Below are 27,851 nucleotides of genomic sequence, written 5' to 3'. Positions count from 1 at the left end.
TTCGTTAACCTAAGGCGTTGTTGATTTTGAATTAGTTTTTCTTTGTTTACTACGCTTTATTATACCGAAGGATATTTCTGAAAGACTAATTGAAATTTCGTATCAGGATAACCTCTAGATGTGAAAAAACAACGAATGACGAGTCATTTAAAACATATCTCGCTACAACTCAAAATTCAGGCACACTTGCGCAATAAAGTCATGTTCGTTTTTTATATCAGGATTCTCGGTTCCCGTTCCGCTTGGTTGTGGGTATTTGTGCAACCCTTTGATATTTGCCTCGCATGTCAATATCAGAATTAAGTTCTACCAAACCAGCCGCAACGTAACAACGGCTATATCGTTGTACTCGTACACACACGTCGACGATCATGAGAGAGATTAATGCAGTCGAGCGTCCTTTATTCACACACAAAGTTATACCTTTGTTTTTCGTCCTAGTGCCGCTGTTGGATCCACAACGCGCGCAATTTTGTATAAATTCAACGCAGAATCACAGAATCTTACAACCCAGTATCGTAAACAAAACATTCTTTGTACTAACGTAAATGTTTTTTTAAAAAATATATAAAATCAGAATTAAAAACTCTCGTCAAGTAAACTTTTTAACAGGTTGATTTAATGAGACGTCCGATTCACTAAATATCAAAGTCAAACAATAATCTTATCAAGCAACTTTTGGTGACATTACGCCTTCATTATTAAAGGTACAAGTTTGAACGACATTGTTTGATGAAATCGTTATCTCGGCTTCCGTTACCAAAAGTTTACACTGTGTTTAGAATTTGTTACGCATAAAATACAGCTTCTATTTCAATAAAATTAATTCTTAGATTCACGTGTTTAATATAATACATATAATACATGTATTATACATATATTAATAATACTAGCTTTTTTATAATTTAGTTAGATTATTGACGGATTATTGACGGATTTTAGTTAATGTCCATTTTCATGACTTTTTTAGTTATTATTTTATTGTTAGTGTTGTATATTCTTTTATGATTTTATTCGTTTTATCTGAGCAGCGTTCATTGCGGGAATCATTTATTTATGACTTATTAGAAATAGAAACTATGAAGGAATTTTTATTACAGATATGTAATATATACAATTATTATTTGTGTTTTAAGTATTCAACATGTTCTTAAATATTTTTTATCAAAACGTCCGAGGTTTACGGATTAAAACTAATCAATTTTATAAAAACGTGCTTAATTGCGATTATGACATTATTTGCCTAACAGAAACTTGGCTTTTACCTGGAATCTTTGACAGTGAATTATTTGATGCTCGATATAATGTTTATCGTAACGACCGTGATTACGAGCAGTTAGAAATGACAAAGGGAGGTGGTACTCTGATAGCGGTCCGTCGCGAAATTGATGTTGATGTGAGAAATGTTCAGTTGCCTAATTTTCCTAGTGCTGAAGTCACTTATATAAAAATTATAACTAAACGCGGTATTATTAGGAAAATTCTGCATCTTTTTTGTTGTTACTTTCCACAGAATAATTCTCAAACGGATTCACAGCTTAATTTTTTTGAATTTATATCTGATTTGATTATAGAAAATTCACAAGATGATATAATTATTACAGGTGATTTTAATATACGAGATGCTGTTTGGTCATTAAATAATAATAATTCAATTTATATTTTAAATCCCTCGGAATGTCTCCTTGTACATCAAATATTTGTTTTTATGAATTTTACTGGATTACAACAATTAAATTATATTCTTAACTTAAATAACAGGCTCTTAGACTTAGTACTTTCCAATCTGAATTGTAACATATCTCGTGTGGACCCTTTATCAGAACCTGAAGATGATCATCATCCTTCCCTTTGTATTAAAGTTGATATGAATACCATTGAGCGAAATTTAAATCCAGCTATTCGTGTTGTACGTCGCTTTTACAGCTCTGATTATGATAAAATTAATTTTGAATTAGCTAAAGTTAACTGGCAACACGAATTTAAAAACAAAGATATTAGTCAGGCAGTTGATACGTTCTATCTTATCGTAAATCATATTATAGAGACATTTGTCCCGTCTAAGTGTATAAATGAGATCAATAAATATCCACGCTGGTTTACGCGACCCTTGATAAAATTAATTAATAAAAAATTAAAATTCCACAAAAAATGGAAAATTTATGGCCAACAAAACGATTATAACAAGTTCTCTGAATTACGACTACAATCAAAAAACTTAGAAGGAACGTGTTATAATGAGTTTCTGGAACGAGCAGAGAATAATATTCGTTTTAGCTCAAAACAGTTTTGGTCCTATATAAAGACTAAAAAAGGTCATACATCTGTACCTAATGTAATGTATTTTAACTCTCAAGTTGGATACAGTGGACACGATATAGCAAATATGTTTAATTCTTATTTTCATTCAGTTTTTGAGGATAATAGTGGAAATCAAACAATGGATCACTATTCTACTAGCGCAAATCAGACTATCATCAGCTCTATCGAGATTGTTGACAAAAAAGTAGAACGATATTTATCGAACATAGATACATCCAAGGGTTATGGTCCAGATGGAATACATCCCATTTTCCTAAAAAACTGCAGTAAAGTGTTATGTGTGCCTTTAACAATGCTTTTCAAAAAATCATTGGACAACGGATTATTACCAACTACTTGGAAAAAATCTTTAATTACGCCGATTTATAAGTCTGGAAATAAAAACGATATAAAAAACTATCGCGGTATTTCTAAATTGTCAGTTATTCCAAAACTTTTTGAAAAGATTGTCTATGATACGATATTTCCATTATTAAGGCCTCTACTTACCTGTAACCAACATGGTTTTATTAATAAGCGATCCACTGAGTCCAATCTGTGTGAGTTCTTGCATACAGTATTGAGTGCTATGGAAGTTGGTTTCCAGGTAGATGTCGTATACACTGATTACTCGAAAGCATTTGATAAGATATCGCACAATTTGTTATTACAAAAACTTAACAACATCGGTATACATGGTGACCTTCTACGTTGGCTTACATCTTATCTCCGCGAAAGATCTCAAGCCGTTGCTATTAAAGGATATACGTCTAGTTTTATTCCTGTAACATCGGGTGTACCACAAGGTTCTCACCTTGGCCCTTTACTTTTTAACATTTTTATTAATGACGTAACTAATTGTTTCAAAAATTCTCAAGTTTTATTATACTATGATGACACTAAAATTTTTAAGATAATAAAAAATAATCAAGACTGTTTTCATTTACAAGAGGATTTAAATAAATTAGGACAATATTGCATTGCTAATAATTTGCAGCTTAATGTTGACAAGTGCTGTGTAATTACATTTTCGAAAAAAAAAGAACAAATAATTTTTGACTATTCCATATTTAGTACTAAATTAAAAAGGGTAACCGAGGTGAGAGACCTTGGGGTACAACTAGACAACAAACTTATATTCGATAAGCATATTGAGGAAATAGTGATGAAGTCGTATAAAATGCTTGGATTTATCTTTCGGCAAGGGGCAGATTTTAAAAATATTCATACCTTTGTAATTTTGTACAATGCTTTCGTTAGATCACATTTAGAGTATGCGTCAACTGTTTGGAATCCACAATATGCAAAATATGTCAACTTAATTGAAAATATACAAAACAAATTTATCAGGAGGTTGCGATACAAATTTACTTTTCCTGACTCTGTTTTTATGCCACTTGAAGAACGTAGAGAACAAAGAGACCAAATGTTTCTTTACAAAATATTAAATAATTTAATTGATTCTCCATATCTGCTCAGTGAGATTTTATTTAAGTGTCCTCGTTTTAACGTTCGCTCTCAGGATACTTTTTCAATACCCATTTATAAAACTAATTATTTCATAAATTCTTTTATTCTAAGATCTTGTAATAGTCATAATAGAAAATACAACCACATTGATCTGTTTAAAAATAGTTTAAGTAAATTTTACAATCTTGTGAAAAATACTTATTAGTAATTAACCATAACCATATTTACGTTAAAATTTTACTTTGTCATAAATAGTTATATTTTATGTAACATCAAAATTAGTCCACTTCCCTGTTAAAACAGTAGTGGAAACTTAACTGGCATAAGTGTTAAAATATGATTATTATATTAAGTTGTAATATACGATATGCTGTATGTTTCCCTAATAAATAAATAAATAAATATAAGAAATATTAACTATTCTCTACATTGCTAATGCACCACCAACTTTAGAAACTAAAATGTTATCTCCCTTGTAGTATAATATCTGAATATCAGGCACAAGGGATCTTAGTTCCCAAGGTTTGTAGCGCATTGGCAATGTAAGCGATGGTTAATATTTATTACATTGCCAATGTCTATGGGCGTTGGTGACCACTTACCATCAGGTGGCCTATATGCTCGTCCGGATTCCTATTCCATAACTCAACTATTAGTGGAAACTACTACTTAACTTGTGTTTATATATAATTTCGTGCTCATACTCATAAAAGGAAACAATTATGAGATAACCTGCATGTGTAGGATAAAATTCTGGCACATTATCGAGCAAGTCATGCTTAGTAGTGGAATAAGCTGTACCTTCTCCTTAAGGAGAGACGATGGCCTTTTTCAGCAGTTAAGACTTGGAGAGCTACAAAACGTTTTCACGTTTTGAACATTAAGTCTTTATTCCAAATTTTTTTCAACACTAAAGGAAAAGTAAATCAGTTGATAATTAGTGGAAAACATGTTACTGAATTGTTTTGCCTTTGCTTTTATATAGAAGACACTTAAAATGTTAATATTAATAAATTAATATCAATTAAATAATAAAATATAATCGCCATGGTAAACCATGGCGATTATATTTTATTATATTTTATTATTTAAATCCGTTTTCGATTATTTTAAATGACTCATAATATCAGACGTCATAACTTTATATAACTACAGGACTATCTAGTAAGCGTTTTACACCGCAATCAGCAATACCTCAATGTTTCCCTACAAAGCCTTGTTTACATCGCCAGCGGAAACCTAACGAGCCAATCCCCGAGGAAATTTAAGCAACGCTCGATAATAAAAGGGGGCACGCGATGTCAGCGAATGCGGTTAACTCTGGTCCAAGTGAGGAGCTTATGATATTTTAAACATTATATATATAAAATAACAACATTATAATCACATATATTGTGTAAACTGACATAATGACATATTTAGTTACTGGTTTATAAAACTGTAGATCCAGTGGTTCTAAGTTCAAATCCGGGACGGAACAGTAAAAGGTTACTGGGTTTTTCTTTGATTAAATTCACAGTAGCCCGGTGATTTGAAGATGGCAGTGCTTAAACTGACGTGTTTTTTTATGTAATAGGTAGGCGGACTTATAATGTTTTTTCTACTTGGCCATTTTTTTTATTCACTAGCTATCCATTCCGGCTTCGCACGAGTAGAATAAGGATCTACATAAGATGTTTATTAATACATATTTATTTACTTATTCACATAAAAACAAGATGGCCTAAAAGCCGAGATGGCCTAGTGGTTAGAACGCGTGAATCTTAACCGATGATCGTGAGTTCAAACCCGGGCAAGCACCACTAAATTTTCATATGCTTAATCTGTGTTTATAATTCATCTCGTGCATGACGGTGAAGGTAAACATCGTGAGGAAACCGGCATGTGTCTAATTTCATTGAAATTCTGCCACATGTGTATTAATATGTAGTGATGTTCTAAATATTTATTATATGGAAATAATTTACCTAATTAGTGCTAATGGGTTAACTTTGCTTGGTATTTATTTAGACTAATTAAATAAAGTGATCCTCAGTGTTTTTTTTATATAAGCTCATATTTATATAAATCATATTTACTTAGTGCTTTCAAGTTTATTTAATTTTTTTTTGAAAGCACATAACTAATTGGCCTCCTGATAGTAAAATGCTAAGTGATATAAGCACTGCTACTGATATAAGCTGCTGCTCACTTATTCTTTGAACTTGAACCGGCAAGATTACTGTTTGGCGGTGGAATAGTTGCCTTCTCGAGTTTGGTTTTATTTGTTTTTTTTTTTTGACCGATTCCGTATATTTACAAAAAAAAAACGTAGATCAATATTGTCATTGAAAGCGTTTCATTAGAAAACACAAGGAACATAACATCTTAGAGCCCAAAGTTGGTAGTACTTTGACGGGTGTGACCTTCTGTACCTTCATTAAACAAAAACAAAAAAGAAGGTTAATAGTATTTTCAAAGTATTTTAATTTTGTAATTAGTTAATTCTATCGTGTATTTTTTTTTCTTTTCTTTAAATTTGTGCAATTAACAATGTTTTGTAATACCAGAGAAATGTCGCTTTGTTGTCGGGCGTAAGTAAGTGCGTTACAGTTTTATACTATTTCAGTCATTATCGTTCACATTGCTTCTGAACTTTTGATGACTATTATTTTAGTGAATTATTTAAGCGTGGGCAGAATAAATCATACTACGTTTTTGTTTAATTATACTGTCGCTTAAATGCTGTGAAGTGTGTAAAGTCCATAACACGATAACGTTCCATCATAGAAAACTATTGCAACGGATACACTACGTTATCGAGTTGAAAGATTAAATTCACGCTGACTCCCACGCCCGACAGCGTACGTACGCAATAGGGCACGCTACGCCAGGGAACGCCTACAATGCCAAGGTTACTATTCACTACTGCGACCTTGCGATTACGTGCTCAGAATATCAGACGCCTTTATATTTACTACCGACGAGACGATTGAATTGATACGTGTTTAATTTTAAATGATAAGAAATATCAACGTTTTATTCAGACGTTTGCTTATAAGGGGTCTGTTTGTTTTGTTCGATTTTTGAAAGCATGTCAAAGATACTATTTCGTATTCTATAGATATTCATTTAACTTTTAATTGAGAAGATTGATAACATTATATGCAATTATAATATTTAAGACTGCTTTTCAACTTTTAAAATAACACTACGAAATATATACGAAATTTGTGTGATTTGATTTGATTTAAACAAATATGCGGAATAAATATTTTGATAATTGTGAATATATTTATAAGCTGTGTAATAATTAATCAGTAATGAAAACCTTTTTTTTTTTAAATAAGCACTTATTTTATTATCTTATGCGGATTTTATTATCTTTAAGGCGGAGAATCGAGAGCTCTGACACCTAAGGTCTAACAGTGGATAACGATTGTCTGGAGATGATGATAAAGTTGTAATAAAACGAATAACATTTCAAATACATTATTGTGTAGACAATAACCTGAGTTAAAAATTTAATCAACAGGTTCATTTAATTAACACATACAATTAACTGATTGCGCGACTCAAGAAGTCACTTAAACCTGCGACTTTTACATTGCAAGGCGCCAGTAAACTATTGCGATATTGACTTTAAATCCTACATCCATTGTTATTATTATCGACTTTCTCGTTTTATCTAGTGGCTAGATGTAAGGCCGCAGACTGGTTGCACAAAGCCCTACTGGTGGTAGGGCTTTGTGCAAGCTCGTCTGGGTAGGCACCACCCACTCATCAGATATTCTACCGCAAAACAGCAATACTTGATATTGTTGTGTTCCGGTTTGAAGGGTGAGTGAGCCAGTGTAATTACAGGCACAAGGGACATAAAATCTTAGTTCCCAAGGTTGGTAGCGCATTGGCTATAAGCGATGGTTGACATTTCTTACAATGCCAATGTCTAAGGGCGTTTGGTGACCACTTACCATCAGGTGGCCCATATGCTCGTCCACCTTCCTATTCTATAAAAAAAAGACCCGGAGGCCCTGGATTCGGTCGGGCCAATAAAAAAGTTACTGGGTTTTTCTGTCGAAATTCTAAATAGCAGCCCAGAATCTGGAAGTTGGAAGTGTGTACAATCCCGTGCCTCGGAAATTACCTAAAGCTCTTGGTCCTGCGCCTGAACTCTTTTCGGTCTAATCGGATTGCCGCCCCATCGTATTATGAGAGTTAGGGAATAGAGAGTGTACCTGTATTTGCGCACACACTTGTGCACTATAATATCTCCTGCGTAGTTGGCTAATCTCTCTTGAGATTGCCGCCGTGGCCGAAATCGGTCCTAAAGACACTATTATTAACTACGATCAATGTTATATTTTACTAGCAAAACGCGGTTGACATAGTCCCGCTTTACTTTAAATGAATTATTGACGTATAAAGTGTACATTACACAAACTGAGGTAAAGTTTCACGTTTTAATAGGTTTGCATATTAATGTATATATGCTTTATTCCAATCTAATTAACAAAACATAATACATACGAAGTTTCAGTAAATGCAACAGGCTGTCTTATGGCTACATTAGCAATTTCAGCCGACCTTGTGGCATAGAGCCAATTGTGGAATTTTAATGGTTTTTTAATTACTAGAGAACTGCTGTATTTATGTAATTTTCGACTATTGTGTCGCAGTACAGTAGACGGCTGTTTTTATTCCATAATGCTTTCGAAAAGTAAAAAAAAACTCGCACTACCACCACCACTTTAGAGATAATGAAAAAAAGCTGTTAGATTTTTAAATGGGCGTTAGCAATACAATTTCATTTATTAATCAATTATTAACAACAATTCTGATTTGCATTTAGATCGCTATTAATATTTATTAGGTTGATACAAACAGAAATACTAATTAAGCTATGAATAATTATAGTGTCTCCACCGAATCGCATTGGAGCACCGCGGTGGAATAAATTTCAAATTTTCTCCTCAAGAGGAGAGTTTTTTCCCAATCATTGCGATATTTAAAGGCTTTTTATTCGCAGCTGTACTGGAATTGATGCAATGCCAGCATTTTGGTTCGTTATCTTTTGTTTTTGTGCCTTGCAATTATTTTTATACGAGCTATGCGCAATTTTGTTCGCGTAGCTTTTGATTTTTGAAGCTTTGGGAGCTTAATCTCTCGTAATACATACATAAAAGCCGTGCCAACTATAACACAGAGTTTTATTACATCCAACCATCCATTGGCTTTATATACATACATTTTTATCACTTTTTTTTAGGAAAGTAATTTTTTTATCTACGTGAGCGCTGTTCGGAAATTTTAGCTTAGCACAAAATTATAATCGAAGTCGTTGTACAATAATTTAAAATTCTGGGTAATGAAAATATTTAGATATTATTAGCCAACATTATTTCTTTAAATCTATTTAAGAAACATACAAGTTCCTCACTTTTACCTTATTCAGTATATTTTTTTCTGAAACTAAAAAAAATAGTTTTGTAGATCACTTTAAGAAAAAAATAGAAAAGCTTAAGTACTCATCTTGCTGCCTTAGTTAAGCATAATTAAGTTAATTCTTTTTTCGTGAAACGGAATTGCAAATTATTGGAAACAGGCTATCTATATTCAATTGGCTTAATATCACAATTATATTTTTTTATAACTGCGTTGATAGTTTAGTGCTACCTTAAAACACTAAAGACCTCAAGTTTCTAGATGAAATCCAATGAAATCAAAGTTATTGGCTTTTTCTGCTAAGAAATTCTCAGTAGACTTCGGGTAATTAGCATTTTCACATTCCTGTGCCTCGGATAACACGTAAAATCATTGTTTCTGCGCTTGATTCATCTGCGGCCGTGTCGAATTACCGTCCTTTTGCACTGCGAGGATAACAATATTACACTATGAATCTCCTCAGCAGATGACGTAGCCTTTAAGGTTGAGATAATAATATAATTATAAATATAAATTACAAGAACATAAAATTCACGCTTGTCACGCCAGTAGTTAAAATTTTACGCGAGTGAAACTGTCAAGCGCAGCATGTTACATAATAATATTGTACACTAAAACCGTCTCTGAAACGCGCTGCATCTTCTAGTGTAAGGTTTATGTATATTTATTTAGTAGGTTTTTATAACATAAAAAAACTTTAATATTTTTATTAGTTAAGATTATTGTTCTATACAGTACTATACAGACTACCTTATATATACATAAACGCAGGCGAACATAAATATATAAATGGTTTTTGTTTCGCGTCAAAACTGCGTAAAGGTTTTGAACGAGAACGCGAGGCTAATGGCCTAATTTCAATATATAATAGGTTGCATACGTTACAATTTAGAGTGACACGAAAATTGACATTTAGCTTGCGCGTCATACTGTCATAGTCTCTATAGCGATATTCTTTGATATTTAAATTTAATGTATATTACCTATACAATATATTATATTGTTAAGAAATTGCGATTAAGATTTAAATATGTACTAAAAGATAATAATAATGCAAGCCAATTAATAACTCTGCCATATATTATGTATTGTTCCTTACCAACGCGGGTTGGTTTTTTTTTTTTTTTTATAGAATAGGAAGGTGGACGAGCATATGGGCCACCTGATGGTAAGTGGTCACCAAACGCCCTTAGACATTGGCATTGTAAGAAATGTCAACCATCGCTTATAGCCAATGCGCCACCAACCTTGGGAACTAAGATTTTATGTCCCTTGTGCCTGTAATTACACTGGCTCACTCACCCTTCAAACCGGAACACAACAATATCAAGTATTGCTGTTTTGCGGTAGAATATCTGATGAGTGGGTGGTACCTACCCAGACGGGCTTGCACAAAGCCCTACCACCAGTAGGTATGTGGTATTTTACAATGTGTCACATTTTCTTGTTTTTCTTCACTTTATTTTTTTCTACCGCAAAACTACAAACACCACGATGTTTTCTTTCACTACAAAGCACGAGATGAAATTACAAATTAAGCATATGAAAATGAATAAGTGCTTGCCTGGGCTAGAGCTTGCAATATTCGGTTAAGATTCAGGTGTTCTAGCCAACGGATCGTCTCGGATCTTAAACATAATAAACAGTCATAGGGAAAAATGTTAAATATATTTGTCCAATTTCCACGTATATTGTCACTCCAAGTAATAATTCTATCCCTTTTTTCATATAGCTTTTTATTCATTAAAATACACAGTATGTCGCAAACTCGGTATAAAATATTAATACAGCTTAATTTAAATAAATAATAGTTAAAATACACTTGTATTATTTGTATATACTATTAGTATATACACATAAATTTCAATCATTATTATTCTCAATAATTTCCAAAATACTTAAATTATTTGTACTTTCAACGATTTTATTATATTAACATTAGCATGCCGGTGACGCGAAGCTACGAGTCTATCCGCTACGATAAACCAGCGCAACACGCCTAAAGAAGTTTTCACTTCAAAAATATATAATATTAGGTTAGGAAAAACGGTAAACATATACTTAAATTTGTCTCGTTATAGCTTTGAACTTGCTGATAATAATGCGAAAATTACATTTAAAATCGATTGTGTTACCAACTAGTATTTAATATAAATGTTTTATAATCGCTTCGAATTTCGTTTTTAGATTAGTTTCTTTTGAATATTCATTAGATTCGCACGGTTACGTTTCAAGTTCATTCTATTCGTTGTATCTTTAACGAGTCTTCGTAATTACTAAGCAATGAAATGCTAATTCAAGCTGATGTTTGAACAAGTAGTCGATAAAAGGCGATTTACATAATTGTAGAATAATTCATTTGGTCATTACTTATCCACTTATAACTTATTCTATGACTAACATCAATACTTTATTACTAGTACTATTTCTGTGTTCCGGTTTGAATGGCGTATAAGCCAGTGTACCTACAGGCACTTTGCTTATAACGAATCTAGTCGATATCGAAACTATATGTATCTTTAAAATAAGTGTATTTTTGTTATTATTATTATCATAACAGATAGCGACAAAGTATACAGAGGGCATCACGGTATAAAGAGCTTCATGATGTTTGCCATCAAGGCATAAGAGTCGTTTTAGCCCTAAAGTAACCTAATAGATGTTTAATAGATAATAGATCACAGATAAAAAAATACAATATATAACCTCCTCTATTTTTCGAATACGTTTAAATTAATACAAGCTTGAATGTTGTCCGTGATTATAGTCGCAGGCATAATCTCGTGTATTAAAATCTCTGTAAGGAAAACAAAAATAATTCATAATCCTGTCAAAAATAATAGCTTCAATCTTTGTGATTTCTTGTTCCCTTTGGGCGTACAAGTAAAATCTTTTAACTCAGAAACTCCGCATTAATACAATAGTCCGAATTTATATGTAAAAGTATGAAATATTTATTAAGAAGAATAACAAGAAGAATAACAATTCGAAGAAGTTTAAACCTCTTATTTTGTTTCAACAAAAGCCAATACAACTTTCGTTTCACAGTTTTGATATTGTTCACATCGTAAACTCGTTTGAAATTACTTGAAAACGATGTAACTTACAAAGTAATTTGACAGTATTCAATATATCTAATACCGAAAACTGAACTTCTTTTTAATTTCGGTTGCCTTTTTCAATTTGGTAAGTAATAAATATTTTTTATTTTATAATAAAAATCATATTTATATATGTTTTCTTAAAGCATGTTTTAAATATCTTTCTCTCGAATTTCACCTCAGAAATCGTCGTGAAAAATGTCAGAAAGTGATATGCCATATTGAGTATTATAATCATAATATTGCAAGAATACACGCATCAAAATAGTATACAACCATAAGTCGGTTGTCAACTTTTCACGGGTGAGTAATGAGTTCTTACACAATAGCACTGCAAATTCCATCTGTTGTTTTTACGGGCGAGCTGATTAATATTTTTGCATTGCCCTTCGATTGAAATAACAGCATTCAGGACAGAATATCTTATTAAATTTCAAGTAAAAATCTGTACATGTCATTTGGGGAGTGGTTTTAATCATACTGCTCTAATGCAGGTTAGTGTATACGCATGTGCATGGTTTTCATTCGGCACATGCAGATTTCCGAGATGAATTTTTAACACAAATTAAACACAAATTAAACTTCCTAGGTGCTTGGCCGCGTTTGGCTACAATTTCTCAATTTAATTGTATTTATAATACCATTAAGCACTACCTATGTTCATTTCATTTAAAATAATAACAATAATTTGTTCTTTGATAAAGGTCGGCATTAAAGACGAAATCCTGCGAACTTTACTTCGCATTAATTATTCAGTAAGTTGCGGTCCCGAAACAGATTTTAAAAGGTACAGCAAAATTTCCCTTTGAAAATGTTATAAGGACTTATGAGACCTTGCTCGGGAAACCCTTTAGAGAAAACATCAGAAACATGAATGTATAATGAATGTTTGAAAATATTTTTGATCGATTTCCCTTTACTTTGAAAAGTCAATAATTGGTTTAAACTTCATAAATACGTTTGCTTATAAGATTCAGTTAATATTTACCTGAAACTAAATAACCTTAAATGATACTAAATTATACTTATTATTAGCAAACTGCGCAGGACATATTACGAGTATTGTGCACAAGTGTGTACACAAATACTGGTGCACTCTCTATTCCTTCACTCTCATAATTCTATGGGATCCGACACCACCGGAAAGAGTTCAGGAGCAATATCAATGGCGTTACGTTTTTTTATGGGAGAGTTCACACTTATAACTTCCAGACTCGGGACTGCCACTGTGATTTTTTTTGACAGAAAATCCTAATAAAACAACTCTCAGACTACGTGCTAAAACATTAATTGGATTACTTGTATGAACAATTAACGTCTTAATTAAGTTTCAATCTTTAAGGTCAGCTTTTCTCATTGAATTCCTTCCGTCCGCGGTATTTGGAACAACTCCAAATTGTTCGGAGATTATATTAAAATTTAAGCAACCATTTTAAAGTGGACCGTGAAAATAATTATTAGAGAAGTCAAGTCAAATGAAAATCAATTAAACCTCTCACTTTGATCCCTTAAATTAATTAATAAAGTTATCTTAAAGTCCAGATCAGATCAATGATTAAATTATTTCCTAATGCATTATGTAAGTCATTTGAATGTCTTGTACATTAAATGTACTATCATTTGTTTTTTTTTTCCTATATAAATTCTTGATTTTCTTACTCTTACTTACTTGATTTCTCGACTTATCACTAGATCGATAAATTAATTAAGACCTTAGATTTTAATATGTGAAATTTAAACAAATTCAGTTACTTGATACAGATCGATTTATACATTCTGGTTATTTTCAGTCATATGGTTGCTTTAGGCGTACAAATTGTTTTGGTTTCTATACAAAGAAGCTAAACAGACAAACTATCAATAAATCTATCATGTTGTCTCCTGGAAGAGATCGCTATGTAGCGATAAGGCTGTTAGTTAAGGCGAATAAGCTATGTACCTAAATGTGCTTTTTATCTTTGTACAATGAAGAATATTCTATCTATCTTTATACCAAATCTGAAAGCTTTAAATTCAATTTATCGTATTCTAAAATCATGATTCAATTGCGCTTGTGAGTGCCTTCTTAAATAATATATGTGATTTTTATTCAAACTTTTGTTATAATATTCCTATGAATTTTCTATTTATTCATCGTTTGATATTTCGAAAGCAAAATCACAAGTCGAATGCTGAAAGCATTTTGCATACAGTACGGAACGAAATTACTGACTTCAATAGAAATTCACTATACACAGGATAAATTCTAAGCATCTGAACTGAATATGCCGTCTTTGAGGGATCATCTTTGTCGTCTCTATTTTACTACTAGATTCCGGCCTTGCATAAATAGAATAATTTCCTATATAAAACGTTTTAATCGTAATATATAATATAACTCTACTGGCTTACGCGGCGCAAGACTATAAAGCTCGTAATTACGATGATTTTTCCACCTTCTTTAATAATCGTCGTATTTCAGCCAATTTATATAAAACCTTAATTAACTAAACACCTAAACCTTCCTCGCGAATTCCTCCGAAAATTGTTTTTTAAGTTTATCGTGTTCAGACAGACAGACAGACGCGGCGGAGGCAATTTGTTTTGTAATTTGTAGTGATTAATGATTACATTACGTCACAACTGGTCGGATCCGTCATAAAAACAAAGAAATAAAAATTGTAAAACATCAATAGAATCAAACATTAAAATAATATTAAAAAATATATTCATATAATTTCAGCTAGAATATATATTGTAGTTAGTATGTGCTCGTAAGAGCCTTATTAGTATTGAAAAAAATATATTTAAACGGCTAGTTTCACAGTTTATCAATTACATACAACAACAAGAAAAACATTACTCTTTAAAATATTAGTATAGAGGTCCTTATATTAGGATTCAAGTTCAAAATATATCGATTAATTTATAACGACAATGTAATATGGCATCACAAAATATTTTACGAATCATCACATCAAGGAAAGCATATAATTTGATACTGATATTCAAAGGATCTTTACGCTTCAATTAACAATTTAAGTGCAGAAATTTACGCTTCGGTAACTACTGAAAAGGGTTGTGTAAAAGCATTTGAATTATATTTTAACCGCTTTGTAGTTAGGTTAACCAATGAGAGTTCAGCACATTGTATACGCACTAGCTAACACCGGCAGAAGGGTCGCTTTTTATTGGTCAATATAAATAATTCATAACAAATCGATACAAAGTAATTATTCCCATCGCATAATTGTCATTTGTAATGTACATACGACAATTGTTTAGTTAGACTCGGCGTAGCAATGCTACGCCACTTGCTACAGACGCGTTAGAGTACTACGTGCTACGAAGTGTTCTACGGATATACGGTATTATTTTTAAATATTTGGTTTTAATATATTATCTCTTATCGATCCAAACTTGAATGCTTATATTATTTTTACATTTCGTTTATCCAAATATTTTTCAATGCTTATTTACATATTCATTGTTCTTACATGTTAACGCCTTTCACCGATCGACTAAATTACAAAATATATTTTTTTAATTAAAAATAAATAAATAAAAACTATTCCATATCAAGTATGGTTAGAATGCGTGAATCTTAACCGATGATCGCGAGTTCAAACTCGGCTAAGCACCACTGAATTTTCATTTGCTTAATTTGTGTTTATAATTCATCGTGCTCGGTAAAGAAAAACATCCTGAGGAAACCTGCATGTGTATAATTTCACTGAAATTCTACCACATGTGTATTCCACCAACCCGCTTCGAAGCAGCGTGGTGGAATAAGCCAAACCTTCTCCTCAAAAAGGAGAGGAGACCTCAGCCCAGCAGTGGGACATTCACAGGCTGTTACTGTTACTGTTCCATGTTTCATTCCACGAAATTATTGACTTCTATGCCATACTATTGTCTGTTTTTTCATATTCATAAAAATCCTGAATATTTTCGGTCATGTAGCTATGACCATTCTCAACAGAGACTAGCTAACTTCGTCAGATAAATTATAGTGCACAACTCTCTATACCCTCACTCGCATGGGATTATTTCGATGAAATGACAAATTCGACACGGGCGGCAAAATCAGTAACGGCTTTACTAGCTTAACTAGGCTTAACAGTGTACACTACCCACCTTCAAACTTCAGAATTTTGAACCCAGAAACTCGGATCTTCAGTCATATGGGCTGGCCACTAAATCGACGCGGCAATTGAATTATCAATATTGCTAAGATAATGCTTTCCATTTAAAAAATATTGTAATGTAAGTAAATATTTCATCATCATCATTACCTTGAATACACAATTCTGTCTTCTACAACTGAATCGATTTTTAAATTCCAGTATTTATATTATTTCAATTCAAGTGTAAGAGTTCATCTCGTATTCCACTCGTAAAGTATTGAAAATCCACTTACGGTGCAACGTTATCGAGAAGCTTATGCGATAAATAATATAAATATACAAGAATTGTTTAGATAATCAGGTAAAATTGAAAACGATTTCTCAAAAAAATGGATTGAAAAAATATTGTTTGTAAAAATAAAAAGTCCTGTCAGAAGTGGGATTCGAACCCACGCCCACAGAAGTGGACTGCGACCTGAACGCAGCGCCTTAGACCGCTCGGCCATCCTGACTATACGGTTCGGGACGAATATCGTGAATAATTATAGTATCACTTTCTATAATTTCGCGATTCCGTATTGACTTTCGAGTTTGGTCTTTAGAATAAATCAAGAGGCTTCATAAGTAATTTCAATTAAAGTTGAAGCAATCGTAATAAGTGTTCGTTTACTTGATGGTAGGGTTTTGTACAAACGGGTATGTACAAAGCCCGGATAAAATAACAAATATTAAATACAGTTTGTTTTTTTAATCAAAGCCGAAATGGGCCAGTGGTTAGAGCAAGGGCTCAAACCCAGGCGAGCACCACTGAATTTTCATGTTCTTAATTTGTGTTTGGAAATCACCTCGCGCTCGCTGGTGAAGGAAAACATCGTGAGGACACCTGCATGTGACTAATTACACTGAAGTTCTGCCACATGTGTTACCACCAAATTGGAGCAGCATGGTGGAATAAAATTCAAACCTTCTCGTCAAAGGGATAGGAGACCTTAGCCGAACCATATGATATTTACTGGCTGTTTCTTTATTTCTTAACACCTCATCCAATTAAAATTAAAATGCAGCTTAAAATATTTATCTAGATCAAATTAATTGAACTAAGCTATTTAACCGTTTTATATACCTTAAACCTTCCACTTTTTAAACATTTAAATTAAAATATTTAATATTATTGCGTAATTAAAGATTAATTTAGAACTATTTAATAAATATTAATGGTATTATTTTTTGTTTTAGAGTCAGCTTTGGGACGAGTATGAACTAGAAGACGCGATATTCGCAGAGTGCAGCATCAATAACGCCAACCATAGTTTTCAAGTATGTATTTATATTTTATTCAAAAAAAGATCAACCAAATTGAAATTACCTTTATTCAAGTTAATAAGAACTTTTGAATCGTCATTTAGTTTCAAATTTCGAATTCGAGAGGAATGCTGAGCCTATGGTCTCCTATAAACGCCATTGGCCGCTTATAGCGTCACACCGTACGCTGCCTTATGATGCTTTCAATAGAAATGTTCTGTTATGGTCTCTTTAAAACGCTAATTTTGGATGGGCTTCGTAAGCGGCGTTCAAACGCGTCCCGTCTCTATCGCGTTATTTCGAATCATTGCAGCGTAAACTGATCGATGAACTGTCTTTTGCTCTCGTCTGTTAAGATATCTACCGGTGTCGCTTTGAGTTGTGTTGTACGTAGATCGGAAGTTTACGCCGAAGTCTGATATTACGTATATTACGTATAGTCTTCAATACGAGATCGTAGTCTAAGACATTCGGTGGTTACCCTTAAATAAAAGTGAATAGTACAGTTATATAAGCCGAAATGGCCCAGTGGTAAGAGCGCGTGAATCTCAACCGATGATCCACTGAATTTTCATGTGCTTATAATTCATCTCGTGATTTACGGTGAAGGAAAGTATTGTAAGGAAACCTGCATGTATCTAATTTCACTGAAATTCTGTCACATGTGTATTCTACCAACCCGAATTTAAGCTTTGTGCAAGCTCGTCTGGGTAGGTACCACCCACTCATCAGATATTCTACAGCAAAACAGCAGTACTTGGTATTGTTGTGTTCCGGTTTGAAGGGTGAGTGACCCAGTGTAATTCCAGGCACAAGGAACATAACATCTTAGTTCCCAAGGTTGGTGGCGCATTGGTGATGTAAGAGATGGTTAACATTCCTTACAATGCCAATGTCTATGGGCGTTGGTGATCACATACCATCAGGTGGCCCATATGCTTGTCCGCCTTCCTATTATATAAAAAAAATGTAAAAAAAAATATAATGTTTTTATTCAACATTAAAAATTAAACATTTTTTTACAAAATAATATTTTCGCATCATTTGACCGTTTCCGATTTTCACGCCATAAGAAAACGCGCGGTAATTTTTTATTTTGTTGAAGATTACAACAATGACTTGAAAGGATTTGAATATCTGAATAATTCATATCAGAAATATTAAGTTAACTAGTTAAATGCTCATTATGAACAAAACTTTACGGCGTCTTTACGGCTCAATTTACATTTCCTAATAATTCCGTCTTAAGTCGGCAAAACTGTTGTTTCATAGTTAATGACTTAAGAACATATGTAAATATATATATGTAAGAGGTGGCCCAGTAGTAGCTAACACATGAGTGTTAACTGCGAATTTTTATGTGTTATTAGAATGAACCTAAATATTAATAATAATGTCCTCCATACTGATTTCAGCCATGGCGGTCAATCACACAGGAGATATTGTAGTGTACAAGTGTGTGTGCAAACACAGGTGCACTCTCTATTCACTAATTCTAATAATCCGATGGGACGACAATCCGACACGACCAGAAAGAGTTCAGGCGCAGGACCAACGGCTTTACGCGCTTTTTGACGCACGGGACACACTTCCAACTTCCACACTCCGGGCTGCTACTGAGAATTTTCTGATAGAAAAACCCAACGACTTTTTATTGGCCGACCTGGGAATTGAACCCAGGACCTCCGGGTCTGTGGCCTTATATCAAGCCATTAGACCAAAGAGGCAGTCAAAAACCAAAACATTATTTTATTTGAAACACTATTTAATTTGAATGAATATTTTATAAAATATAAAAATAATAATAACCTTGGATCAATCAATCAATCAACAGCCAATCGTTGTCCACTGCTGAACATAGGCCTCTCCCAAGGTGCGCCAAAGCTCCCTGTCCTCCGCCTTCCGCATCCAGTTGGTGCCCGCCACCTTCTTAAGGTCGTCGGTCCACCTGGCTGGAGGGCGCCCTACGCTGCGCTTGCCGATTCGCGGTCTCCACTCTAGGACTCGTTTGCTCCAACGGCCATCGGTCCTACGACATACGTGACCAGCCCACTGCCACTTCAGCCTGATAATTTTGCAAGCTATGTCGGTGACTCCGGTTCTTTTCCGGATAATCTCATTTCTGATCTTATCCTTCAAAGATACTCCGAGCATAGCTCGCTCCATAGCACGCTGAGCGACTTTGAATTTGTGGACTAGTCCCGCAGTTAGTGTCCACGTTTCGGCACCGTATGTCATGGCAGGTAAGACGCATTGGTTGAAGACTTTCGTCTTCAAACATTGCGGTATAGACGACTTGAGGACTTGACGAAGGTTGCCAAATGCTGCCCATCCCAAGCGAATTCTTCGATCGGCTTCCTTCTCGAAGTTGTTCCTACCGATTTGTATAATCTGTCCTAGGTAGGTATATTCACTAACAACTTCGAGAGGTTTGCCCTCGACGTATATCGGTCCCGGCACGACATGCCTATTGAACATGACCTTGGTCTTGTCCAAGTTCATGCCGAGACCGACACACCGGGAAGACTCGCCTAGGCTACGCAGCATTTCGGTGAGTTGTTCCAGCGACTCTGCTATGATGACGATATCGTCGGCAAATCGAAGGTGTGAGATGTACTCGCCGTTTACATTGACTCCATACCTAGTCCAATCCAGCGTTTTGAAAACGTCTTCCAACGCGTTGGTGAACAGTTTCGGGGATATTACATCCCCCTGTCTCACCCCTCTGCGCAATTGGATCGCCTTCGTCTTACAGTCCTGGATGTGGACAGTCATTGTAGCGGCGTTGTACAGACATCTCAGTACCTCGATATATCTCCAATCGATATGACATCTCTGCAATGAGTCGAGCACTGCCCAGGTTTCGATGGAGTCGAAGGCTTTCTCGTAGTCCACAAATGCCATACACAGCGGCTGATTGTACTCTTCGGTCTTCTGCACAATCTGCCGAACAGTATGGATGTGGTCCACGGTGCTGTAGCCTGATCGAAAGCCGGCTTGCTCTGGGGGCTGGAACTCGTCAAGTCGTCTGGCGAGACGGTTCGTGACGACTCTTGAGAACAGCTTATACACGTGACTCAGGAGGGAGATTGGTCTGTAGTTTTTCAAGAGGGTTTTATCACCTTTCTTGAAAAACAGTACCACCTCACTCCCGCTCCACGTTTCCGGGGTCTTGCCATGTTGGATGACGGAATTAAAGAGGCTTGCTAGCTCTTTCAGGACCGGAGTCCCGCCTGCCTTAAGCAACTCTGTTGTGATTCCGTCATCTCCCGGAGATTTGTTGTTTTTAAGCTGTTCTAGAGCCGCCCTAATCTCTCCTTGGTCAACGACCGGGAGCTCCTCGGAGTAATGGCGCATAAGAGGGGCGCGCTGGTCATCAATACTGATTCCCATGGGTTTATCCGATCTTGAAGAGAACAACTGCCCATAAAACCTCTCTACTTCTCCGATAATCTCAGGCCTAGAGGTAACGACCCCACCATTTTCAGTTTTAAGTTTTGTCAGACGCGGCCTCCCAAACTTGCGAGCGAACACTTTCGATCCCCGATTTTGCTCAATCGCAGCCTTGATGGCACGGGTATTGGAGCGTCGGAGATCGCGTCGCGTCAGCGTTTTTATTGTTCGGTTTAAGGCCTTATCTGACAAAAACGATGGTAGTTCTCGTCGTTTTCTCATGAGCTCGAGTGTCTCAGCAGAGAGTTTTGGTGCGTTGTCTCTTCTCTGTGGCGGAAAACACTTGCGGGATGTGTTTTGCAGTATTTTGACCAGCGTGTCGGTTCTCTCATCAATGCTGCTTATGGTTTCCAACGCGGTGAATTGATTTTGAAGTTCCATTTGGAACTTTTCGGAGCCTTGAGCAGCTTGGAGCATGGTAGGTCGGAGAGTAGACCTCATCATTCTCGATCTTTCGGCTTTTAAGTTGATATTTAGAGTGCCTCGAACCAAGCGGTGATCACTTCCGGTATTAAACCTGTTGATCACTGAAACATCTCTAAATATGTGCCTTTTATTCGAGATGATAAAGTCTATCTCGTTCCTTGTCACGTTATCGGGGCTTCGCCAGGTCCACCTCCTCTGAGGCTTCTTTTGAAAGAAAGAATTCATCAAAAAAAGCCCCTGCGCTTCGAGGAAGTTTACCAGCATTTGCCCCCTGTGATTTCTGCAGCCCAAGCCGTAAGGTCCGACTTTCGATTCACCGCTATCTTGTACTCCCACTTTAGCATTAAAGTCTCCCATAACAACATTGTAGTGGGCCCTCGAGGTGTCGTTGAGGGCCTTTGCGATGTCCTCGTACATCGCTTCGACCACATCATCAGAGTATGTCGAAGTTGGCGCATATACCTGTACAACCTTCAGGGAGTACCTGTCGGAAAGTTTTAGGACAAGGTACGCTACCCGGTTCGACACACTACTGATTTCCACAATGCTGCTAATGAGATCCTTTTTGACTAGAAAACCGACACCACCCTGGGAGAGGTTATCACCTTCGCGGAAGTAGAGTAAGTTACCGGACTCTAGAGTTATCGTGTCCTCCCCCTGTCTTCGGACTTCAGATAACCCCAGTATATGCCAGTTTATATGACTTAACTCTACTTCTAATTCGGCGAGGTGATGGTCCAGCCTCATCGAGCGTCCATTATACGTTGCCATTTTCAGTCGTTTTATACGGTAGCCTGCCGTGAACCGGTGATTCTTAGCACCCCCTGCCCTGCCGATACCGCGACCGCTACCTTGGTCGGGCCTAGCGGGCTTGCCGGTAACTGGGGGCCTTTTTTTGGGCGCATCTGCCATTTAGGGAGGTGGTTTGCCCATACTCGCCGCGCTGGGCAGGCGTGTTGGCGAGCGCAGTAGGGGGTAAGATGTTTATGGGAGGGGGGACGCTGCTGCCCATCCCCCCTTTTCCCCGTCCCTCAGTCGCCTCTTACGACACCCACGGGATGAGATTGGGGGAGTACTATTCTAAGCCGGTACTCCACCTCAACCTTGGATACATTTAAAAAAATAACCAATTACCAAATATAACCAACATACACATAACGTCATGATAAATATTATTCATCTATCAAAATATATATTATATATTGCAGAACGGTGCCAAGTCATTTATGACATGTGAAGGTGGATTATCGTTTGTAATCATTCTGACAGTTTCTATAAAATTCAGTGTATTTTTAACATATCCAGAAGCGAAGTTTGTTTTTTTTTTTTATTTGAATAAAAAAATGTTTCATGTTTAGTCTACGTTTAAAAAAATATTACAGTCAGTAGCTTGACGACATAATGCCTAGTGAACTAGAAAAATATGTTTATAAATTATGATTGTTTCACAAGTTCGAAATCATGTTAATTCTAAAGATTCGATACCATTCAGGAGACACGTGAATCTCAACCGAAGATTGTGTGTTGAACACCGTTGAATTTTCTGGCGGTTCTTTTGTTTATAATTCATCTCGTGCTCGGTGGTAAAGAAAAAATCGTGTCATCAAGTTATGTGCTAACCTGCTTGCAGCGTGGTGAATAACCTTAACCTTACCAGCTTTTCTTCAAAAGAAAGCGAGGTATTAGCCCAACAGTGGGACATTTACAGGCTGACATTTGACTTCACTTTACTCGTACTAAAACGAATGTATATTTAATGTATATATGTACAGAAAAGTTTCGATAATCACATATAGTCAATTTTTATTTGTAGAAAATTCCTCATTTGTAGAATTCATTGAAAAAATATCTAAGCTGAGTTATCTCATTTGAAAAACTTAAGCACCTTCAAGCTTATAACATTTGCAATTGTCGATGTGTTTGTTTGAAACTTTCACATATTTTATATGTTTTGTATAATGTAATGAGTGAGACAATTTATAAAATTTAACTAAAACCCATATTGTTCATAAAAATATTAATCTAAACATGAAATAAAACCAAAGTAAACGAGACGCTTATAAAGTTTTGTTACAAAAAAAAATATTGAAGCAAGTTGTAGAAAATTGTGTAAACGGTTTTAGCCATTATTTTGTAAGTCTACCTGCATCGGTTCAAGCGTACGATGAAAAAGAAATACGAGCATGACCTCAATACGTAACCTCAGTTAATTGCAAGTTAATTGTATGATAGCCGCTCTACTTGTTAGACGTAAGATTTTACGAGAAAATAATTTTGGTAAATTTTATTGAAGGCGCCTAAAGTATTTCGTTAATATGTCTGTATAAATAAACTTCTATGCATATATTTATTTATGTATGAAAAGTATAAAAAATGTGTTTGCCTATAATTATTATATTCATTTCATTTTATCATTATTTTTTTAATCCTGATGATCTTTCTTGTAGATTTTGCTATTGACTTTTGAATTGTACAATGTAACATTACTCATTATAGAACCAAATTAAAATTTAAAGTTACAACCGGTTCGAAAAGTAGATTCTACTTAGAAAACCGCTAAGAAATTCAATAGTTGGCCTTTTTAGAGAATCAAATTACATCAGTTAATTAAATACAATTAAATTATTATTTATACTGTATTGAAATTAAAGAATACTCACATTTTTTGTACTCATTATAATGAAAGTTTTCTTAACATATGATTTCCATTTACTAATTGGAAAAGTATTCGCATAATTTTATTATATAAGCGAGCACCTTCCCTCGCTCTCATAATCTGATTAATCCGAAACGACGACCGGAAAGAGTAAGCCGCAAGAGCCGCCGGAAGGAGTAACGTTTTCACGTACTTTGCGAGGCAAAGTAGTATAAACAATGTCAATTTCAGACTACTAGATTATAACTTGTCAGAGAAACTCAATAACTTTTTAAAACGTAGTCGTAGTCATAGAATAGACAATATAGAGGCGCGGTCAGACAAACCTTCACCCTATCAAACTGTTAATATTTTAGCGGTATATGAAAATAAATGATGATGATAATATATAAATGTTGCCTCATTTTGCGCCATAAAAGTTTCGCACGTTACATTACTATTAATTGTATCCTAAATAAATATTGTCTATGTTAATAATACGGGCGGGTTGGCGTGATTGGTACATACTTGCCTTTTACGCCGTTGTGGGTTCGATTCCCACCCAGGACAGACATTTCTGTGCATAAAGACATCTTTTGGTCCTGAGTCTGAGTGTAATTATCTATATAAGTATGTATTTACAAAAGAAAAGTAGTATATGTAGTATATCAGTTGTCTGGTTTCCATAGTACAAGCTCTGCTTAGTTTAGGATCAGATGGCCGTGTGTGAATAATGTTCTAGGATATTATTATTATAATTATTTTATTATAGTCGATTTGAAAAAAGACTTAGAAAAATTTTATCGATCCGTATATTAACGTACTTTTACATATGTTCACCTGGTGGTAGGACTTTGTGCAGATCCGTCTGAGTGGGTACCTCCCACTCATCAGATATTCTGCCGCTCAGCAGCAATACAATAGTATTGTTGTGTTCTGATTTGAAGGGTTAGTGAGCCAGTGTAATTAGGGACACAAAGGACATAACGTCTCAGTTCACAAGGTTGGTGACGCATTTGAGATGTAAGGAATGGTTATTATTTCTTACATCGCCAATGTCTATGGACGGTGGTAACCACTTACCATCAGGTGTCCCATTTGCTAGTCTGCCTGCCTATCATATAAAAAAATGTTACGTCTTCGCTCAGAAGTGATTTTGATAGTGCTTTTTATTGAACAGGTTGTACATTATACCTACATAATACCAAGAGGGTTACATTTGAACCAAATCTGTGTCGGGAAAGGATTGGAATTGGATTCCAATCGTGGAAAACTTTTGGTAACGTCACATCTTGTGTACACATTACTCGATATCTTCGACATCTGTAAAACTATTTCAATGACTCCTAAACTATTTAGTTATTATTTATCTTTATGTGGTATATATAAGCTGTGCTTAATCGTTAGCAAATCATATTTTTATGCGTAATTTTGGAACTCGGTCTTTAATTTTGAACAGTGATTGAAAAAAAAAACAAATCATTGGGTTTTCTAAGTTGAAAGTTGAATATTTTTTGGATATAGATGTTAAGAAAACAAAAACCAAAAATTACATAAATAATTGCCAGTTATTCAACAACATAAAATTGGTATATGATATACAAATTACATATACTAACTATGTTAAGAACACTTAAGTATGTATCGCTTGACCCGGAAAATTATGCAAAGAAAAGGTCTAATTAAGGTCCATCATCTTATTAATATGCAAATGAACTCAAAGCTAAGTCGAATTACATAGGGTTGGACATAGGTTTATTAGGTCATGAATATGCCGACCGCTTATCATACGTCCACGTGTATCCGGGGCATTAAGGGATTAACAGTGTGACTCAGCTTCGTCAGAATTCGCTGTTACGATACGTCCGGATCGCAAACCATTTAAAAAGAGCTTAATGTATTCATATTTGTGCTATTGACTTGGTTTGCTTTGCTTGGAAATACGTTAAAAATTGTTTTTTTTTCGTTATGATATAAATATGTATGTATAATAATGGTATAATAATGTTTATGTTACAGCTATTATATTAAATGACAATTCAGAAATAAGGACGTTGTTAAAAGTCTAATTGCGATGTGTGTACTTATGTACTATTTAGTTATATATGTGTGCTCAAAACTCTCTTTTTTTATTTCGGTGGAAAAACGTATCACGTGTTCCCCCCGCATGAAGTGGGGAAAGGGCTTGTGGGACTTTCCGGTGCCTGGAGTACCTAGCACTGAAATACACACTAAAAATCAGTCCCTTCGGAGGACGTCACGGGATCACTTGCGCATACTACTGCAACGCCAAACAATCACGTTCCACTTTATAGTTCATATTTCGCATTATATACATTGTACATTGGTTTACGATATATTGCTGGTACAATTTGTATATTTTATCTTCTATTATTCTAATAACTTTTACCTCATACAACTACACTATACCAATGCGGTTTGTTGAATACACATTTTAAAGAATCCAGCCGAGACGTGCAGGTTTCCTTACGAAGTTTTCCTTCACAGTCAAACGCGAGATAAATTATGAACACAAATTAGCACATAGACACTCAGTAGCGCTTTTTGCTCATATTACGACACCATGAACATACACGTAATAAAAAAAAATCTTGGGTCTAGTGTCGTAGTTTTATAAGGCTGATGTAAAAATTTTTTATTTGCTTTTTCATAGTAAGGCAGGTAATAATATTTGATTAGCACAACCTGTAGAAATATGAACTATTTCGTCTTTATTTAAAAATAACTTGAACGATATTTACAAATACATTAACCATTTATAATGAAATAAATAGTTGAAAATTTCCTATCCACAGATAAGCCTACATACATACTACGTAAAATTTGCTTCGTTTTCTAATATTCGATGCAAAGCCTTGTGACCTCAATGAGCTTGTCACGCCGTGTCATCGGCTTATTGGGTCACGAGTGTGGTGCCGCTCTAAGGCGTAATGGATTTGCGTTGATAAGTTTAAAATCAGTAACACATTTATAACTGACCGGTTTTAGTAATTATCTGACTTTTGAACTTGGAATAGTTTTCGTTAAGTAGTTTTTGCGTTAATCAGCATAAAGGTGCACGCAACAAAAAAAAAACACAAACAAAAAAAACGACCTTAAAATCTTAATAACATCGTGCCAAAAGAATTTTCACTTCGTAAAACTCCCTTGAAAATAGTATTGTAATTCAACGCAATATTACCACATGAATTGTACAAAAAAATTGGACACGGCAATAATAAATGACGTAAAGGAAATAAAGAAACAATATAAAAAGGTGTAAGTAAGAGGAAAGCGTAAAACGAGACGTAAAGCGGTCGTGACACAGAATGAGCCTACAGGACTACATTTTAAAACATCCACAAGTATAATAATAATAATATCCGGGGATTTTTTTTCACATACGGCCATCTGATTCCAAATGAAGCTTGTACAGAGCTTGTACTATGGAACCACCACCACTGCCAGACCAGACAACTGATATACTACATATACTATTTTTCTTTTGTAAATACATACTTATATAGATAATTGCACCCAGACTCAAGACGAACAGACATGTTCATGCACACAAATATCTGTCCTTGGTGGGAATCGAATTGTAAAAAAACATTTTCGGATTAGAAATTATTG

At 34.8% G+C, this 27,851-nt stretch overlaps 1 protein-coding gene and 1 non-coding gene across 2 annotated transcripts in view; one reads left to right on the top strand and one right to left on the bottom strand.

Moving 5' to 3' along the window:
• LOC126776290 (diacylglycerol kinase eta) overlaps positions 1 to 27,851 on the top strand; it is a 187,605-nt gene that overhangs the window by 113,069 nt on the left and 46,685 nt on the right. The window contains exon 3 of the mRNA XM_050498666.1: positions 17,639 to 17,719. Coding sequence (XP_050354623.1) covers positions 17,639 to 17,719 — 81 coding nt within the window. The remainder of the gene's footprint in view (positions 1 to 17,638; positions 17,720 to 27,851) is intronic.
• On the bottom strand, positions 16,831 to 16,914 carry Trnal-cag (transfer RNA leucine (anticodon CAG)). Its single transcript has one exon. It is a non-coding gene; the product is annotated as a tRNA-Leu (tRNA).

The sequence above is a fragment of the Nymphalis io genome, chromosome 2 (genome assembly GCF_905147045.1).
Source record: "Nymphalis io chromosome 2, ilAglIoxx1.1, whole genome shotgun sequence".
Classification (NCBI taxonomy): Eukaryota; Metazoa; Arthropoda; class Insecta; order Lepidoptera; family Nymphalidae; genus Nymphalis; species Nymphalis io.
The sequence above is the reverse complement of the archived record's forward strand: the minus strand, read 5'-3'. Positions and strand labels throughout refer to the sequence as shown.